At 34.8% G+C, this 18,714-nt stretch overlaps 1 protein-coding gene across 4 annotated transcripts in view; it reads right to left on the bottom strand.

The window, feature by feature from the left end:
• ADGRV1 (adhesion G protein-coupled receptor V1) overlaps window positions 1-18,714 on the bottom strand; it is a 585,058-nt gene that overhangs the window by 421,976 nt on the left and 144,368 nt on the right. For all 4 annotated transcript variants that reach the window (XM_031666293.1, XM_031666294.1, XM_031666295.1 and 1 more), the window contains 7 exons: window positions 18,232-18,407; window positions 17,365-17,489; window positions 13,818-13,975; window positions 13,575-13,721; window positions 13,150-13,257; window positions 9,832-10,096; window positions 8,991-9,113 (listed from right to left, as the gene is read on the bottom strand). In XM_031666293.1, the coding sequence (XP_031522153.1) occupies window positions 8,991-9,113; window positions 9,832-10,096; window positions 13,150-13,257; window positions 13,575-13,721; window positions 13,818-13,975; window positions 17,365-17,489; window positions 18,232-18,407 (1,102 nt within the window). The remainder of the gene's footprint in view (window positions 1-8,990; window positions 9,114-9,831; window positions 10,097-13,149; window positions 13,258-13,574; window positions 13,722-13,817; window positions 13,976-17,364; window positions 17,490-18,231; window positions 18,408-18,714) is intronic.

Here is an 18,714-nt window from a genome sequence, read left to right as displayed (position 1 = left end):
AATATAATCACATTCAAAGGCGTCTCAATATGGCTAATTAGCAGAAGTCTCAGCAGAAACCCTGCAGACCACGAGACAGTAGAATAATAAACTCAAAGTAATGAAGGAGGGGAAAAAAAAAACTTCCACCAAGAATACTTTACTCAGGAAAGCTGTCCTTCAGAAACACGAAAGAAATAAATTTTTCCCAGACAAAGGCTTAGAGAGTTTGTCACCACTAGGCCTGCTCTACTGAATTGCTAAAGGGAGTTCATTAAGCTTAAATTAAAGTCTGATAACTAATAACATAAAACATGTGAAAATTAAAAAAAAGACTGAATGGTATAAGTAATATAGTCACGTTCAGGATATTCTAATAATGTAAGGTGATTATATAAAGCAAATTTATCTCTAATATGAGGTTTAAAAGACAAAACTATTAAAAATAACTGTAACTATAATAAATTGTTAAGAAATACAAATTACAAAAAACATTCTGAGATCAAAATCAAAAAGTTTTAGGGGAGAGAACATAAAAATACAGTTTTTGTTTGCCATGAAGTTTTCATCAAATTTAAATAGCTGTTTTTGAGTACAAGACATTTTATGTAAGCCTCATGGTAATCATAAAGCAGAAAACTACAGTGGAAGCAAAAACTATAAAAAGAAAGGATTCAAAGCAGACCACCAGAGGAAACAAACCCCAAAGGAAAACAGCAAGAGAAGAAGAAAGAAACAAAAGATCTACAAAACTTAATGAAAGAGCAGTAGCAAGTCTGTTCCTATTAATAATTATCCTGAATGAAATGGATTAAATTCATCAAAAGACACAGAATGGCTGAATGTATTTAAAAAAAAAATAAGATCCAACCATATGCTGCCTACAAGAGACTATTTACCAATAACGACACTTATAAAATGAAAATGAAGGAATCGAAAAAGGTATTCCTTGCAAATGTAAGTCACAAGAGAAGAGTAGCTATCCTTATATCAGGTAAAACAGACTTTAAGTAAAAAACTATAAAAAGGGACAAAGAAGACCATTATATAACAACAAAAGGGTAAATTCATCAAGAAGACATAACAATTATAAATATATATACACCCAACATTGGAGCACCTAAATAATAAAGCAATTATTAAATGATCTGAAGGGAGATATAGACTGCAATACAATAATAGTAGGGGACCCCAGTACCCCACTTTCAACAATAAACTGACTATCTAGACAGCACATCAATAAGAAAACACTGGACTTAAATTATACTGTAGACCAAACAGACCTAACAGACATATACAAAATCTTCTATCCAACAGCAATAGAATATACTTTCTTCTCAAGAAAACAGAACATGTTTCAGGATAGACTGTATGTTAGGCCACAAAACAAGTCTTAACAAATTTAAGAGCACTGAAAGCATAGCAAGTATGCTTTCTGAACATAAGGGCATTAAGCTAGAAATCAATAGCAGAAGAAATCTTGGGAAATTCACAAATTCATAGAAATTAAATATACTCTAAACAACAAATGACTTGCAGAAGAAATAAAAAGATACCTTAAGACAAAAATAAAAATAATATACTAAAATATATGGTATGCAGCAAAAACAGTCCAAAAAGGAAAATTTATAGCAATAAACACCTGTATTGAAAAAGAAATAAAATCTCAAATAAACGGTCTAATATTACAATTAAAGGAAACAGAAAAAGAACAAACTAAGCCCAAAGTTAACAGAAGGAAGCAAATAACAAAGAGCAAAAATAAATAAAAGACAGACTAGAAAAACAATAGAAAAAAAATAAAACTAAGAATTGTTTTTTTGAAAAGAAGAGGTTGACAAACCCTTAGCTACACCAACTAAGAAAAAAAGTGAAGATTCAAACAAAATCAGAAATAAAAGTGGAGACATTACAACAGATACCACAGAAATACTGAAATACAAAGGATCAAGAGAAACTACCACAGTTATGTGCCAAAAATTGGATAACCTTGAAAAAATGAATAAATGTCTAGACACATAGCACCTACTAAGACTGAATCATGAAGAGATAGAAAACCTAAGCAGATCAATAATGAATAAGGAAATTAAATCAGTCATAAAAAGACTCATATCAAAGAAAGTCCCAGAACCTGATACCTTCATGGCTGAATTCTACCAAACATTTAAAGAACAAATACCAATCCTGCTTAAATTATTCCAAAAAACTGAAGAACAGAGGATAGTTCCAAATTCATTTTACAAGGCCAGCATTAGCCTGATATAAAGGCCAAAGACACTGTAAGAAAAACAATTACAGGCCAATATCTCTGATGAACACAGATGCAAAAATTCCTAGTAAGACACAGCAAATTAAATTCAACAATGCAATAAAATAATCATTCACCATGATCAAGTGGGATTTATTCTTGGAATTTATGGATAGTTCAATATATGCAGATCAATAAATGTGATTCACCACACTAAGAAAGTGAAGAATAAAAACCAAATAATCATCTAAATCGATGCAGAATAAGCATTTGAAAAAAATCAACATCCTTTCATGATAAAAGCTGTCAAAATAATAAGTATAGAGGAAATGTACTTCAACACAATGAAAGTCACATATAACAAACAAGTAACCAACATTATCCACAATGGTGAAAAGTTGAAAAAGGTTTTCTCCAAGATCCTGGCCAAGACAAAGATGCCCACTATTGTCACTTCCTTTCAACATAGTTCTGAAAGTTCCAGCCAAAGCAATTAAGCGAAAGAAAGAAATAAGACATACCTAAACAGGAATGGAAGACATTAAATTGTCTCTGTTTGCTGACAACATATTTTATATTTGAAAACCCCAAAGCTTGCATTAAAACAAACTCTTAAAACTGATAACTGAAGTCAGTAAAGTTGCAGGATACAAAATCAACATACAAAAATCTGTAGCATTTCTATACACTAATAACTAGCTATCCAAAAAAGTTAAGAAAACAATCCTATTTACAACAGCAATAAAAAATAAGATAAAATCTTTTGCAGTAAATTTAACTAAGAAAATGAAAGACTCGTATACTGAAAACTGTGTAACACTGATGAAAGAAATAGAAAAAAACACAAATAAATCAAAAGATATCCCACATTCATGAAATGAATGAATGTTGTTAAAATGTCCATGCTAACCAAAGTGATCTACAGATTCAATGCAGTCCTTATCAAAATTCCAGTATCATTTTTCTATTTTCACAGAAATAAAAGAAAATCTTTAAATTCTTATGAAACCACAAAAGACTCTGAATAGCCAAAACAATCTCAAACAAAAAGAACAAGGCTGGATGCATCACACTACCTGACTTCAAAATATAAAGCAATTATGATCAAAACATCATGGTACTGGCATAAAAACAGACTGACTGATCAAATGGGATAGGATAAAAAGCTCAGATATTAATTCACACATTTACAACCAATTGATTTTTGACAAAGGTGCCAAGAACACACAATGAAGAAAGAGAGTCTATTCAATAAATGGTGTTGAGAAAACTGGATATCCACATGTGGAAGAATGAAATTAGATCCATATTTTACACCAAATACATAAATCAACTCAAAATAAATTAAAGACGTTAAGCTATAAACTACTCAATGAAAACAGGGGGAGTATCTTCATGACATTAATCTGGGCAAGGATTTTTCTGATTGACTCCAGAAGTTCAGGCAACAAAAGCAAAAATAGACAAATGGGTTTGTATCAAACTAAAAAGCTTCTGCACAGCAAAGGAAACAATTCACAAAATGAAGGAACAACCCAAAGAATGAGAAAAAACATTTTAAAACCATACAGCTATCTGATAAATGGTTAATATAACTCAATAACAAGGAAACAACCCAATTAAAAAATATGCTAGGCAGGGCCTGGGGGCTCACGCCTGTAATCCCAGCATTTTGGGAGGCTGAGGCGGGTGGATCATGAGGTCAGGAGTTTGAGACCAGCTTGGCCAAGATGGTGAAATTAGCTGGGCATGGTGGCAGGTGCCTGTAATCCCAGCTACTTGGGAGGCTGAGGCAGGAGAATCACTTGAACCTGGGAGGCAGAGGTTGCAGTCAGCCGAGACTGCACCACTGCACTCTAGCCTGGGCGACAGACCAACTCTGTCTCAAAAAAAAAAAAAATAAAAATAAAAATAAAATTGGCTAGTGTCTGAAAAGACATTTCTCAAAAGATGTCTTACATATGGCCAAGAGGTTCATGAAAAAAATGCTGATCACTAATCATTAGGAAAATAAAAATTAAAACCAAAATAAGCTATCACCTCACACTTATTAGAATAAATCTTATAAAAAATAAGTGTCGAAGAAGAGGAGAAAAGGAAATCCTTGCACATGCACTGTTGGTAGAAATGCAAACTAGTAAGATGTCATGGAAAATGGTATGGAGGTTCCCCCAACAATGAAACAGAATGATCCAGCAATACCTGCTTCTGTCTGGGAATATGTCAAAAGGAATTGAAATCAATATGTCAAAGGGATATCTGCACTCCCATGTTCATTACAGCACTATTCACAATAGTCAAAATGTGAACTCAACCTATATATCTATGAACAGATGAATGGATAAAGAAAACGTGGTATATATACATGATGGAATACTATTCAACTTTAAAAGAACAAAATTCTGTCATTTGGGACAACATGGATGAATCTGGAAGACGTTATGCCAAGTAAATAAGCTAGGCACAGAAAGACAAATATCGCATGATCTCACTAGTTGTGTAATCTTTTAAAAGTTGAATTCATAGCAAAGAGTACAACAATAGTCACCAGGGTAGGGAAGAGCAAAAGAATGGGAAGTTGGTGGTAAAAAGGTACAAAGTTTTGGCTAGACAGGAGGAATTTTTGAGATCTGCACACCAGGGTGACTATAATCAATAATAATGTATAGTATATTTCAAAATAACTAACAGTACATTTCAACTGCATCATCACAAAAACGTTAAGTAAGTGATGGATATGTTAATTAGCTTGATTTAATATTCCACATTCTATACATCTATCAAAACACACTACACTTAATATATGTAATACAATTACAACTTGTAAATTAAAAATAATACTAAATTAAAAGTTAGACATAAATAACCTATGATTCCTGGTCAGTAGTTGAGATGACTGAAGGTTAACACTGCCTATATGTTAAATGTCTGATAAAGAAAGCAGTAGTCGGGCACCTAAGGGAAAAATTCCAAATACTGACTCCTGTATTTGTGCTAAATCCTCCAGTCTTCGCAATCAATATAATTTACTTTGTACATTTTAACACTTGTGCGTTCAACTATCCCCACGCATGGATGTCTCCAAAATCCAAACCTTTAACTCCCAATTTCTTCCTGATTCTAGTTCCACATCTCTACTAATCATCTACACATGCTTCTCTATTATCTCAAACTAGACACCTATAAACAAGTTCATCACATTTCCCACTACAGACATCTTCTGTGTCTTTTCCTAATTTAACACCATTATCCTCCCAATTGCCAAGGTATAATAACTTTTGCTCCCCACATTTGAACAGACATCAAGTGCTGTTCAATCTTCATTTCTAACTTCTCTTTCCCACAAGGATTTTCATTTCTAATTTATCTTTCCCACAAGAATCTTCATTCCTAATTTCTCACCCCAGCTAAGGGCCCTCTTCAACTCTTGCCCAGGCAGTTGCAAGTTACTTTGTCCAGCATATTCTATACACCAAAGCTATGAGGAGTTGTAAAACATGCCTTTGATCATCATTTGCCGTTGAAAAGCCTTCAAGGATTTCTCTATCTCACTACTGTTGAGTGTGATCCAGGGATCTAAGAGACATTGAAACCCTTTTAGAGGATTTCAGAGGTCAAAACTATTTTCATAATAATATGAGCATAATGCTGTTTTCATAATAATGCTGTTTTTCTACTTCACTCTCATTCTTTCATGAGTGTGTAGGACTTAGCAGAGGCTAAATGACTGATAATACTGCAGTAGACTGAATTCAGATGCAGACATGAGAACCCAGACTCAGACAAGTACTGCCTGATCTCACTTATATGTGGAAACTGAAAAAGTCAAGCTCACAAAAGCAAATTGTAGAATTGTGCTTGACAGGGGCCAGGGGTTGGGAGAAGTAGGGGATTTTGATTAAAGAGTACCAACTTTCAGTTATAAGATGGGTAATTTCTGTGGACCTAACCTACAGCATAATAACTACAGTTAACAATAATGTACCGTGTACTTGAAATTTGCTAAGAGACTAGATCTTAAGTGTTTTCTTTTAAAAAAAGGTAAATATGTGAGGTAATGGATGGGTTAATTAGCTCAATTGAGGAAATACATATCACTATATGTATATCAAAATATCACATTGTATATCTTAAATATATGTAATGTTCATTTGTCAATCAAGCCTTAATAAAGCTGGAAAAAAAGTTAATTAAGAGAATCAGTTGAGCACAGTGTCTCACGCCTGTAATCCCAGCACTTTGAGGAGGGAGGATTTCTCGAAGTCAGGAGCTCAAGACCAGCCTGGGCAACATAAAGAAACTCCATTTTTACAAAAAAAAAAAATTTTAATTATGTGGGCATGATGGAGCATGCCTGTAGTCCTAGCTATTCAGGAGGCTGAGGCAGGAATATGGCTTGAACTCATGTGTTCAAGGTTGCAGTAAGCTATGACTGCACCACTACATTACAGCCTGGCAAATGAGCAAAATGCTGTCTCTCTAAAAAATTAATTAAATACATAAATAAAAAGTAGAATATACATACCATGTATTAAACCAGCCATTAAAGATTTTCAAAAATTAAAATAAAACCAATGCCATTCTCATAAAAGTGTTCGTTTTAGAAAATATGTCTTTTAAAAATAACATGTTACATTTACACGAGTATATTGTTGTCACTTTAAAATAAATGACTTTAAAATTTCTCAGTTTTAATCTCTTATACAATAAATATGAATAGATTCTAAGACCAAAATGTGTGAAAACTGCTGGATAATTTGAGGCATAGGCACACCATGTGCCTGCCATTCCAGGCCATCTTCTCTAGATTCCAGTGTTGTACCTCCAACCTCAGCACCACAACATTCTGGTCAAATCCTCTATCCCTGGCACTTTCACCTACCAATGGTTCCCTCAATGCTACAAACACTTCTGCCTTTATCCTTTGCTCACACCTTCCCGTCTGCCCAAAGTGTGTCCTGCCAATCCACCCAAACATAGCTCAAGCTCTCTCTTATCTCTCTTAATCACTCCAATTCTACCCCTCAGAGAGCAAATGGTATTGGTTGCTGAAATGGTTTGGCTCTGTGTCCCAACCTAAATCTCATGTCAAATTATAATTCCCAGTGTTGGGGGAGGAACCTGATGGCAGGTGATTGGATCATAGAGGCGGATTTCCCCCTTGCTGTTCTTGTGATAGCAGGGGAGTTCTCCCAAGATCTAGTTGTTTAAAAGTGTGCAGCACTCCCCCTTCACTCTCTTTTCCTCCACCATGTAAAGAAGGTGCTTGCTTCCCTTTTACCCTTCCGTCATGATTGTAAGCTTCCTGAGGCCTCCCAAAGCATGCTTTCTGTACAGCCTGTGGAACTGTGAGTCAATTAAACCTTTTTTCTTCATAAATTACCCAGTTTCAGATAGTTTTTTTAAAGCAGTGTGAGAATGGACTAATACAGTCGTATACCTTGAATTAGTATCTTAATATTTTTTCCTGCTTCTCCAACCATACATTAAGGCTTTAAGTAGAGGAATTCTTCATAGCGTTGTAACATTGACTTACATATAATATCAAATTAATAACTGTGTGCCATTTAATTTATACAGAATTGCCATATCTCAATTTAAAAGCAGGACTGTGATTCATCCAGAGTCACCTGTGGAGTCACTCAGGCTTGGCTCACAAATTCTCTAAAGACCTTGACAGGAGACATGATGACCCACTGTCTGTGTCTGCTTCCTATGCTATGAACACCCACCCCATGAGCCAGCTTGATAAGCTCACCATGCCAGCTGGCCTCAGCTTCATCTCCTTATTATCACTGGCCCGCCCAAGGGATTCCTTGCCAACCCTAAAATAACCCTACAACCTGCAGACAGCAATAATACCTTGGGTTCTCTCCAACTGACTTTGTTTCTGAAACCACAGTGATTAAAACTATTGCTTATGTTTCTGATGTGTGGATTAAAGTACAGAAGACCAAGAAAGGATTTCAGACTGTGAAGGAGGTTGGGAGAGTTAATGAAAATGGAAGAATTCTCATAGTCATTCTCCAACTTAAAAAAAAATTCTTAAATGCAAATACTTGCTATGACCAGACACATACTTTCATATTTTAAAAATATATATTTAATGTCAATGTCCCTCTTCATGTTTCTCTAGACAAAATAAATATATTATTTTTATTCTTCACTAATATTTTCCTCCATATTTTAGTTATTCTGATTATTCTCAAGCCAATGTCCATTTTGAAAGTATTAATCTGCAAAAGGAGAACTGAAATTCAAAAGAATTTCAAAAAATTATAGGATTTCTGGAAGGAGTTTTGTAAAGATCTTGATGTTACATTCCCATTAAAATACCCAGTGCCAGCCGGGCACGGTTGCTCACGCCTGTAATCTCAGCGCTTTGGAAGGCCAAGGTGGGCAGATCACAAGGTCAGGAGATCGAGACCGTCTTAGCTAATGGGGTGAAACCCTGTCTCTACTAAAAATACAAAAAAAGTAGCCAGGCATGGTGGCGGGCACCTGTAGTCCCAGCTACTCAGGAGGCTGAGGCAGGAGAATGGAGTGAACCTGGGAGGTGGAGCTTGCAGTGAGCAGAGACTGCCCCGCTGCACTCCAGCCTAGGTGACAGACTGAGACTCTGTCTCAAAAAAAAAAAAAAAAAAAAAAAAAAAAAAATACCCAGTGTCTGGCAATGTGACACTAAATCTAAATCAATGAGATTAAAATCATTCTGGCTTTCCATACTACCTTTAGAATTGGTAAGCAGTTGAAAAGTCCTTACCTATTCCTGAGGCTGGTGTGAAGGAGTGGATTCTGTTAACAGCAGCAAAATCTAGGGACTGAAAATACCTGAAGGAAGACTGCCCCATCTCCCAGATGAAAATATCAATTGAATTCTGATCTCCTACAATAATGAAATAAAAGTCAAATCTTAACACAAAAGTTACAGAAAAAAATGACAAAATTACATAATAAAACTACAATAAAAATATCAAGAAACAAATTTCCTCAGAATCCATTTAATCTAATAAAAATACAAGTTAATAGGAAGTACGTCAAAAGTCTTTTTTGCATTTACTGCATGACACAAATACATTATTAGTCATTAACCATGATATAATGTTAAAGAAAGAACAAGGACAATTTTTTTTTTTATTTTTTAGGAATGCTGCAATTTTACCTATGAAAGTTCTACTCAGCAGCAAAAAGCAAATTTTCCTTCCAAGAATATTCTGAAAGAGTATTATAAAAAGTTCTGAACATTATTTATTAATACTATGAATTATTCATGGCACCTCAAGTAAATACATATAAAAAGTTACTTGTTTGCATCCTGGATATAAAATATTCATGTATCTTTCAACTTTACCTATCTACTTCCGATTTGTTTTAATATAACTTTAAGGTGGTAGTCAGAACACCACAAGATTAGGGGCATACTGCTTAAATATTTCTCAAAAATCCATTTATAGCTAACAATTAATACTTATCATCTATCAAGAAATATTATATGGATTAGTAAAAAATTATTACAAGAGCATTTTCATATAAAATATACCATATGAATGCTAGATGAATTCAATAACAACTATATATACATTACAAACACTTTATCTTCTCACCTAGAAAAACATTTTTGGCAAATATTAAGTAAATATCATTGGCTGAAGACAAAGCCTCAACTTGTGTTGTCCCACTGACAGGCACCTCTTGAAAGTTAATAAACCCAATGCCAGACCATCTGAATAAAAGGGAGTTTAGCCTGGCATTAGCCTGGGAAATGGCTAAGAACACAGAGCCTTCCTTGTTGAACAAGGCCATGGTCAGCACACCTCGGACAGGGAGTTTTTGATGCAACACGAAGCTTCCTCCATTCCACCTGAAGACCTGAAGGAAATGTTGAAATACAAAACCCTTTATGACTAGGAATTTAGCACTTGCAAGAATGTAATCAATATCGTATGTTTACTCTCTTGGATCCTTTTATTTGGTTAAAAAGATACCTTCATAAAAAAAGAAAGCGCTAAAACTGATGCTCCCTCGCTGCTCTCTCCCTTATCTAATCTGTGTGAGTGTGCACATCTATGTCTATACACATGAGTACATACGAGACACACACACACACACACACACACACACACACACACACAGTGAATGAAAGAGAAGTTATTTGAAAAGAAATCAGTATCAAATGTACATCTGGGTAAGGGTTGGTAACAGCAGGGGAAGGGAAAGCTAAAACCAGGAAATAAACTAAATATGAAAAATTTAGAAATGAATAAGAAACATTCTAATGCTGCAATATTATTAACAATTGCTCGAGCAATAGAATACAGAGAAACACCTAAATCCTTTTTGTCCCCATGGTGGCAGTCAATGCACACAAGGTTTCAGGGTAAGTGTTCATAAATGCAAAATTAAAATTCAGACCCTGCCTGAAAGCAAGCTAGTCAATGTCACAGAAAATTATACTTATTCAGTCAACAATTAGGAACTTTTAAGCCACAGACATTATGCTGGCAACTATGGATACAGCAGCCTTTCCCTTTATGGATCTTATTAACTATTAGGAAAAGGTAAACAAGAAACATATCAATAATTAAATAAATGTCTGAGTATAAAATGGGTCAAGTACTGAAGATGACAATTAGGATGGTCTGATAGAGAATTATGAAGGTATTAGGGAAATCAAGTTAGAAGGAACGACATGACAAAGTTCTTAAGACAGAAAAAGTTTGTCATTATCTGAATAAAGACAGGAAGGAATTTGATAGTGCTGGGAGATTTATGAGAGTTAAGGCTGGAGAGGTAAGATCATGGAGAACCTCCCATTAGGGTGGCCACAAAATTTATAATCTAAACAGGGATCCTTTAAAGAGTGAAAGGGGCAATAACAATACCGGAACAACAGGCATAATCCAGTACTTTCCAAGGCAAATCCGGAAATGTAGCTATGCTGTTAAGCCCATATTAAATAATTTCAAATTTATTCTAAGTATAATTGCAAATCATTGAGTAGCTTTAAAATCAGAAATAGCATTAGTCAATTAATATTTTCAAAAAATGCCTCCGGTTACTCAATGGAGAATGGATCCGAGGAGGTCAAGGAAGTTCAGAGAACAGCTAGGAGGATACTATAATGGTGTGGAAGAGAAATAATGGGGACCTGAAGTAGGGAGGAGTAGAGACGAAATGTCTTCACTTATTGACACATATAATCAAAAATACTTAATGATAAACTCGATGTGAAAGAATAAGAAGGAGTAAGTTCAAGACCAACCCGAGAAACATGGTGAAACCCCATCTCTACAAAATACAAAAAAGCAGTCAGGTGTGGTGACACACACCTGTTGACCCAGTCACCCGGGAGGCTAAGGTAGGAGGATCACCAGAGCCCAGGAGGTCAAGAATGTAGTGACCTGTCACTTCACTGCACTGGAGCCTGGGCCACAGAGCCAGACCCCGTCCCCCCTGTCCACAAAAAAAAAAAAAAAAAAAAAAAAAGGAGTAATCAAGGAAGAAATATCCCAGGATTCTGTCCTAAGCAACTGAGTTTGTGGGGTTGCTACTTCCTGAGATGAAAGCTAGCACTGAAGTAATGAGTTTCATAGTGAAAATCAAAGGTCAGTTTGGGATATGTTAAATATTATGTACCAAAAATATATTTAAGTGAACATGTCAATAGGTAGTTAGGTATGTAGGCCTGAACTACAGGGGAAAGGCTACAGATATAATTTAAAAGACACTAGCCTATTGCTGATATTTAAAACCATATGATTGATAACAGTATCCAAATGAGTGAAGAGAAAGAAAAAAGGAATTTGAACTTTAAGTGAATCTTTCTGGAAAACTCCAAGACATCTAAGTTTACAAAAGGGAAGAGGAACTGGGAATGGGGAATGAGAAGGATCACACAAACACACACACACATACATACACAGAGAGAGAGAGAGAAAGGGAAAAGGAAAATCTGTGTAGTGTCTTAGAAAGCAAGATAAGATTTATATTTGAGGATGAGGTGACTGTCACATGCTGGTGGAATGTATAATGATTACGCAGAAAAACACCCACTGGAATTGGCAACCCAGTTGTCATCGGCGAGCATGGGGAAGTAAAGACAAAACAAATAGATAATTCTTTCAGGATGTCTTACTATAGAGGGGAGAAAGGAAATGAAACAAAAATTAGAAGGGAATGAGATCGGTGAGGAATTTAAGCTTTTTAAGCTGGGTGAAGTTAGAACATTTACACTGACTGTAGTAACCAAATAGAGAGAGATAGACGCCAGAGATGGAGGGAATAGCTAACCTTATGAGGGCAAGATGGGCACCTATGTGAGAGGCCTGGCTTTTTAGAAGGGACACTTTCTCTGTGGTAGCAGGAATGAGGAGTAAGATTGGGTTTCAAGTGGGTTTTTGAATTTGGTGTTGGGAAAATGAGTAATACCCCTTTTGGTAGCTTTCATTTCAACAAGGGAATTAGCTGAAAATGGAAATGTGAAGCATGTATAGAAGTTTAAGGAGTCACAAAAGTTATCAAATAAGCATTACTAGGATTGCAAGATCTAGTTTACTAAAGAAATGTAGGATTTCTGAGGTGATACTGAACACCTGTGTGGCAATGCTAATCATGAATCATGATACTCTCTGGCTGGCTGTGTGATTTTTCTCCACAATGTTTTGCAATTCAGTTAAATTCTAATTAAATGTTCATATTTATTATTACATTATCCTTGGCTCTTGAAGACAATAATATTTTATGACTCTAGTGTTTAAAAATTAACTTTTAACTAACCAGTCTTTACATTCTACTTTACTACAATCAAATTATGGTTTTTCTTTTATACTAAATTGGCAGATCATACCTTTGGTAAATTTCAATTATAATGTTAAAAAGAAAAGCAAAAAAAAACAACCCACTTCATTTTAAAAGAATCAAACCTGAGTTAATTCGGAATCATCTCTTTGACTTGCAATGATTAAATAATCTTGGCTGTCTGAAGTAAAATATCTTACTTGAGAACTTTCCAGAATAACAATTGTTTGTACCTGCAAGGACAGAGTGGGAATGAAAACTTAAAGGAGACTTTAACTAAGAAAGCCACCAAACACACTAATAGCATGAGTTACTATATGAAGTGCAAGACTTAAAAAATTTTAATCCCAAGTTACGCATACCTAAGTGTCATTTTAAAAAGACAAAAATATCCCTGGATTAAGATACTTTGCTAAAATGTATATCAACTCACAAAAAGTCTTTTTTCACATTAACATAGAACATACATTATCTTAAAATTTGAACAATCTTACAAATTTTAATTACTTTTAAAGAAAGCAATCTATTTAAAAATGAAACTTTCTTTTACCAGGAATAATTTAAATCCAGACGTGAATGTATACACACTGTTAAGAGAAGACTTTTCTTCATTTCTTTCTTCATGAGTAATCACAAAGTAGGGAGAAAAACCGATATTAAAGGCCTCACAAGTTTTAGGATTTTCTATATTTAAATCCTAGAAAATGAGGAATAAGAATACGGTAATTTATGATACATCTAAAATTTATCTGCACATTTTATTTTTGTGTTATAAAAAAATGCTGATGTTTACCTCAACTGGAATAAAAATCCCCTGCCATCGGTAAACAGTAACCGATGATTTTCTTAACATTATACCATATATTAAATTTTCCAAACTAACGAAACACCAGCCAGAAGCTGATTCATCCAAAAAACTTTGAAATACGGAAAACACAACATCCATTCCCCCTGAAAAACACAAATCATGATTTACTATTTTATTATTCCTTCAAAAACTTATCTTTCTTATAGTTTAAACAATGAGACTACTGCATTTGTGACTACAAATGAAGATCCTTTCATGACGCATGTGTGTATGAGTGTGAAAAGACAAGACACAAGTGAGAAAACTTTACAATAACAACAAATAATTAATTTGTACTACAAATAAGAATTTTCTAAAAATTCTAATTTAAAAACCAAGAAAATGTTTTAATGTTCTGCTTTATACCTACACACACTTTTCCAAGGTGTATTTAGAAAGAAATACTAAATGTGGCTGGGCATGGTGGCTCACGCATGTAATCCCAGAATTTTGGGAGGCCAAGGTAGGTGGATCACTTGAGGTCAGGAGTTTGAGGCCAGCCTGGCCAACATGGTGAAACCAGTCTCTACTAAAAATACAAAAATCAGCTGGGTGTGGTGGTGTGTGTCTGTAATGCCAGCTAGTTGGATGGCTGAGGCACGAGAATTGCTTGAACCCGGGAGGCGGAGGTGGTAGTGAGCCCACATAGTGCCACTGCACTCCAGCCAGGGACAGACCCTGGCTCAAAAACTAACTAAATAAATACTAAATGTATATTTTAAAGGGAAATATGCAGAACATGATTTTTATCAACTTCGGTAAAGATAAAAATATAACTGAGAAATTTTATAATAATAAATACCTTTATAGAAGCATGATAAATATTTGGTTTAAAAAATTTATGCTATTAATTTGAAATTATGCCCATCTAAGTTTCACTTTACATTTTATCTATTTTAAGAATGCCAAGCAGATTCACATATTTCAAATGGCTGTCAAGGTTTTACCAAACTGCTACAACTGGTATATGTTTTAAAATTCTGTACTACAAAAAAAAAAAAAAAAGGACAAAAATAAAAATCCCCTAACTAATGAAGAGTAAAATTTTTTAAAAAATGTATAATCTCTTAACATGGCTGTTTCCCTTCAAAACATTAAGTTCTTTTTAAATTTTGGTTAGTGGTGTGAACATGATGCAGCAAGTACAACTATCAAGGTTGAAACCTGAGCTCCCTATAAATGATTGATCATTTTTAGATTATCAATTCAAGAGAATTTGTCAATGCCTTACATGTAATATCCAATAGCAATTTCCTTTTCTAAAAAATCTAGCATTTTAAATTCTTATGTTGCTCTCTTTTAAGGGTATACTGCAGATTTTTCATTTAAAGTCCCAAATGGTCCTGACACATGGACAAATCCTTCTCTACAGTAACTCAAGATGACCACAAATGAAGAATAAGCAATGACTGCTAATGATTAAGAATTTCCAACATATGCTCTCATGAGCACTTCCAAAAAAATACATGCAAAGTCCAAGCAGTAATGGAGAAATCTAAATTAGAAACCATAATTTTTCTTTTTTTTGGATCCCATCTCTACTTGTCTTCTAGACAACCATACCACTATTAATTATGTCCTTTTTCTTCTAAATATTTAATATTTCTGTACCTTTTCCATCCAACCTACACATGCTTGGGTCTCTCCAAACTAAACATGCAAAAAACCTTCTGAATCCTACACCCCACCACTACCACCTTCTCCAGGTCCTATCTTCCCAGCCAAACTTCTTGAAATGGTTGCATATAGTTGAGGTCTCTCTTCTTTCACCTCTATTCAAAATGGTATTCAGTCTCTGTCTTTCTATACAAATAGCCCTTTCTACGGTCTAACGCCTTCTATGTTGCTAACTATAATAGTTATTTTTCAGGTTCTCATTTTACTGGACTTCTCACCAGGGGTTGACACCATTTACTTCTTCCTCCATTTTAAAGCACTCTTCTGCTGGTATCTGCCATCCTGTTTTTTCCTAAGTTTCTTACCAGGTCCTCTAAGTCTCCTTTGCTAGGCCATCATCCCATATCCTCAGCCATTCAACTTGAACCTTCTTATAGTTCAGTCTATAGCATCCTCTTCCCTTCTCCATCTTCAGCCTTTCTTTTCAGATTTACATCAATTTCCATGACTTCAAATACAATATATATAGCTAAAGTTCCCAGGTTTATCTCTCCAGCAGAGACCTTCTTTTGAGTCTAGAGAAATTTATTCTCAAAAGTAACTCAAATTCAAAATGTGTTAAACCACATTTATTTTACTCCCCTTACCAAAATACATCTATTCTTTTTTTTGGAATTCCATCTTAGTGAATAGCATGAACTCCTTCTCCCATCCAACTGCACAAGCTAGAAACCTGAATCATCTCTGGTACTTCCCTCTCCTTCACCCTCATATTCAACATCTGGTCTAAGCTACCATCATCTTTCTTCCCTGTATCTTCACTTCTCTTCTGTGCCAACCCATTATTTACATGGCACTGTGAATAACATCTTCAAAATCCAAATATGATTATACCATACCACATTACATATGGTAACTCTCCTCCATTCCTAAACCACTCAAAGGCTCTCCGTTAACACTATTACAAAGACTGGCAACTATAAAATATTCCTTAAGGTCTTGAATGATCTGGTCTTGTCCAGCTATCCAAGCTCAACATTCCTCCTTATTTCTGTACCTACTATCCACCCAAGTTCTTCCCTTATGTGTGTTTTTTATGCCTCAGTTTTCTGCCTTCACAGCTTCTCACTCTCACCTCCATGTTCTTCCAACCCAGTCCTTTGCATAATCAATTCTACTTACTATTCAGTCTTAGTTCAAAGATCAATACCCCTTGAAAGCATTCTCCTATATTCTTTCAACACTTAGAACTTCTCCTTTGAAGCACTTACTAAAGTTTAAAGTATACATTGATTTTTACTTATTTGATTCATTTCTGTCACCCCCTAAATTCTAAGATCCATGAGTTCAGTGCCATGCCTGGCATGTGACAGGCACCCAATACATACTTTATTTTATTTATTTATTTTAATTTTATTTAATTTTAATTTTATTTTATTTTTGATGGAGTCTTACACTGTCGCCCAGGCTGGAGTGCAGTGGCGCGATCTCAGCTCACTGCAAGCTCCGCCTTCGGGGTTCACGCCATTCTCCTGCCTTAGCCTCCTGAGTAGCTGGGACTACAGGTGCCCAACACCACGCCCGGCTAATTTTTTGTATTTTCAGTAGAGATGGGGTTTCACCGTGCTACCCAGGATGGTCTCAATCTCCTGACCTCATGATCCGCCCACTTTGGCCTCCCAAAGTGCTGGGATTACAGGCGTGAGCCACCGTGCCTGGCCTCAACACATATTTATAGGTGCAATAAAAGAATCAGATTATCTGTTTTCCATTTTCAAATGATCAATAACATACAATTCATGGGAAAAAATATGAATCTTATACATGCGATATTTCTTGGTTACAGAATTTTGTTCTTATAAGAAATGAAACATACTCATGCCAAAGGCTGTTTCAGATACTGTCTCCCACTGCACACTCACAGCCAAACCAATGCCATTAGTTCGAGATACATTTAAATACACGGTCCTGTTGGCTTCTTCGAGGTCTACGGAGGTGGCGCTGAAAGAAATACATGGATTGTGGAAAGCAGAAAAAGTACATATTCTACATATTTAAAATATATATCATATTGCTAGCATATACTTAATACACTTTTAAATTTATACAATCCAAGATAAGAAAATACTGAAAATCAGTTACTTCAGTAACTTCACACTATATATTCTGAAAAACAAATAAAATTGTCATTCTTATGTTTCTTCACATATGTATGAAAAACACTTTATAGGAAAAAATGAGTCAGTAAATTAACATATTAATGAAACTAGATTAAAATATTTTTATGATATAAAAAATAAATATTTGTCAGCTTCTAGAAGAAATTTTAAAACCACAATCATGTTAATATATGTTTGAAGAAGAAATTTTAAAACCACAATCATGTTAATATATGTTTGAAGAGTCATTCATTTGGTTTGAGCAGTGAAGTCTACTTTATATTATTTCTTGCTTTTCATTATTTTTAAAAACACAAAATAGTACAGACCTTTACCTGAAAGTGTGAACTCCAAGAAAATAAGAATTCTAATAACACCATTCTAATAACAGGGTGAGTTTAGGTTTTTGATACTCCCAGTTAGGAGAGTAATTGGTCTCTCTAGACTTATCTTTAGTCTAGAGTTCATTTTAAAAATCCTTTTAAAAATAATTAGACATCAATTTCCTTCTGCATTTTCTTATGCAAAAAATATTCCCTACTTATAGGTTCAGAAGGGATAATTTCCTTATGAATAAACTATACCTATTTTCAACTGCAGAGATACTGAATAGCCCCAAAGGGGCCTGGTTTTGCAAAACTGTTATCAGGGTTTGAACACGTGCCCCTAGTCTAGCACCTCCAGTTGGATTAAACAAGGTGCAAACAAAATACTCATCCATTTCTGGTTCCGTGTCTAATATGGCAGATATGTGTAAGGCCTGAAAACAAAATCAAAAGATAAGGTTACTAGAATACAGTATTTTTTGTAACACACATATAGAGAAATCTACTAAACATTTCTGACAACAAAATACTATGTTTTGAAAAATACCATCTCACTTTGATTTAACACTGATTCCTATAATGTGATGGTTACACCTGTTTCAGGTTATTACTTTTAGGATTTTCAACTTTGTGATATATTGCACTGAAGTGTCCAAAAAACATTTAGTGCATTTTAAAATAACATTGATTAAAAATTACATCTATGTCTTCATTTTTGTGAACTTTTTGTCCTGCTCTGGC

The sequence above is a fragment of the Papio anubis genome, chromosome 5, assembly GCF_008728515.1.
Source record: "Papio anubis isolate 15944 chromosome 5, Panubis1.0, whole genome shotgun sequence".
In the NCBI taxonomy this organism is placed as follows: Eukaryota; Metazoa; Chordata; class Mammalia; order Primates; family Cercopithecidae; genus Papio; species Papio anubis.
This window is presented reverse-complemented; position numbering and strand designations above follow the sequence as displayed.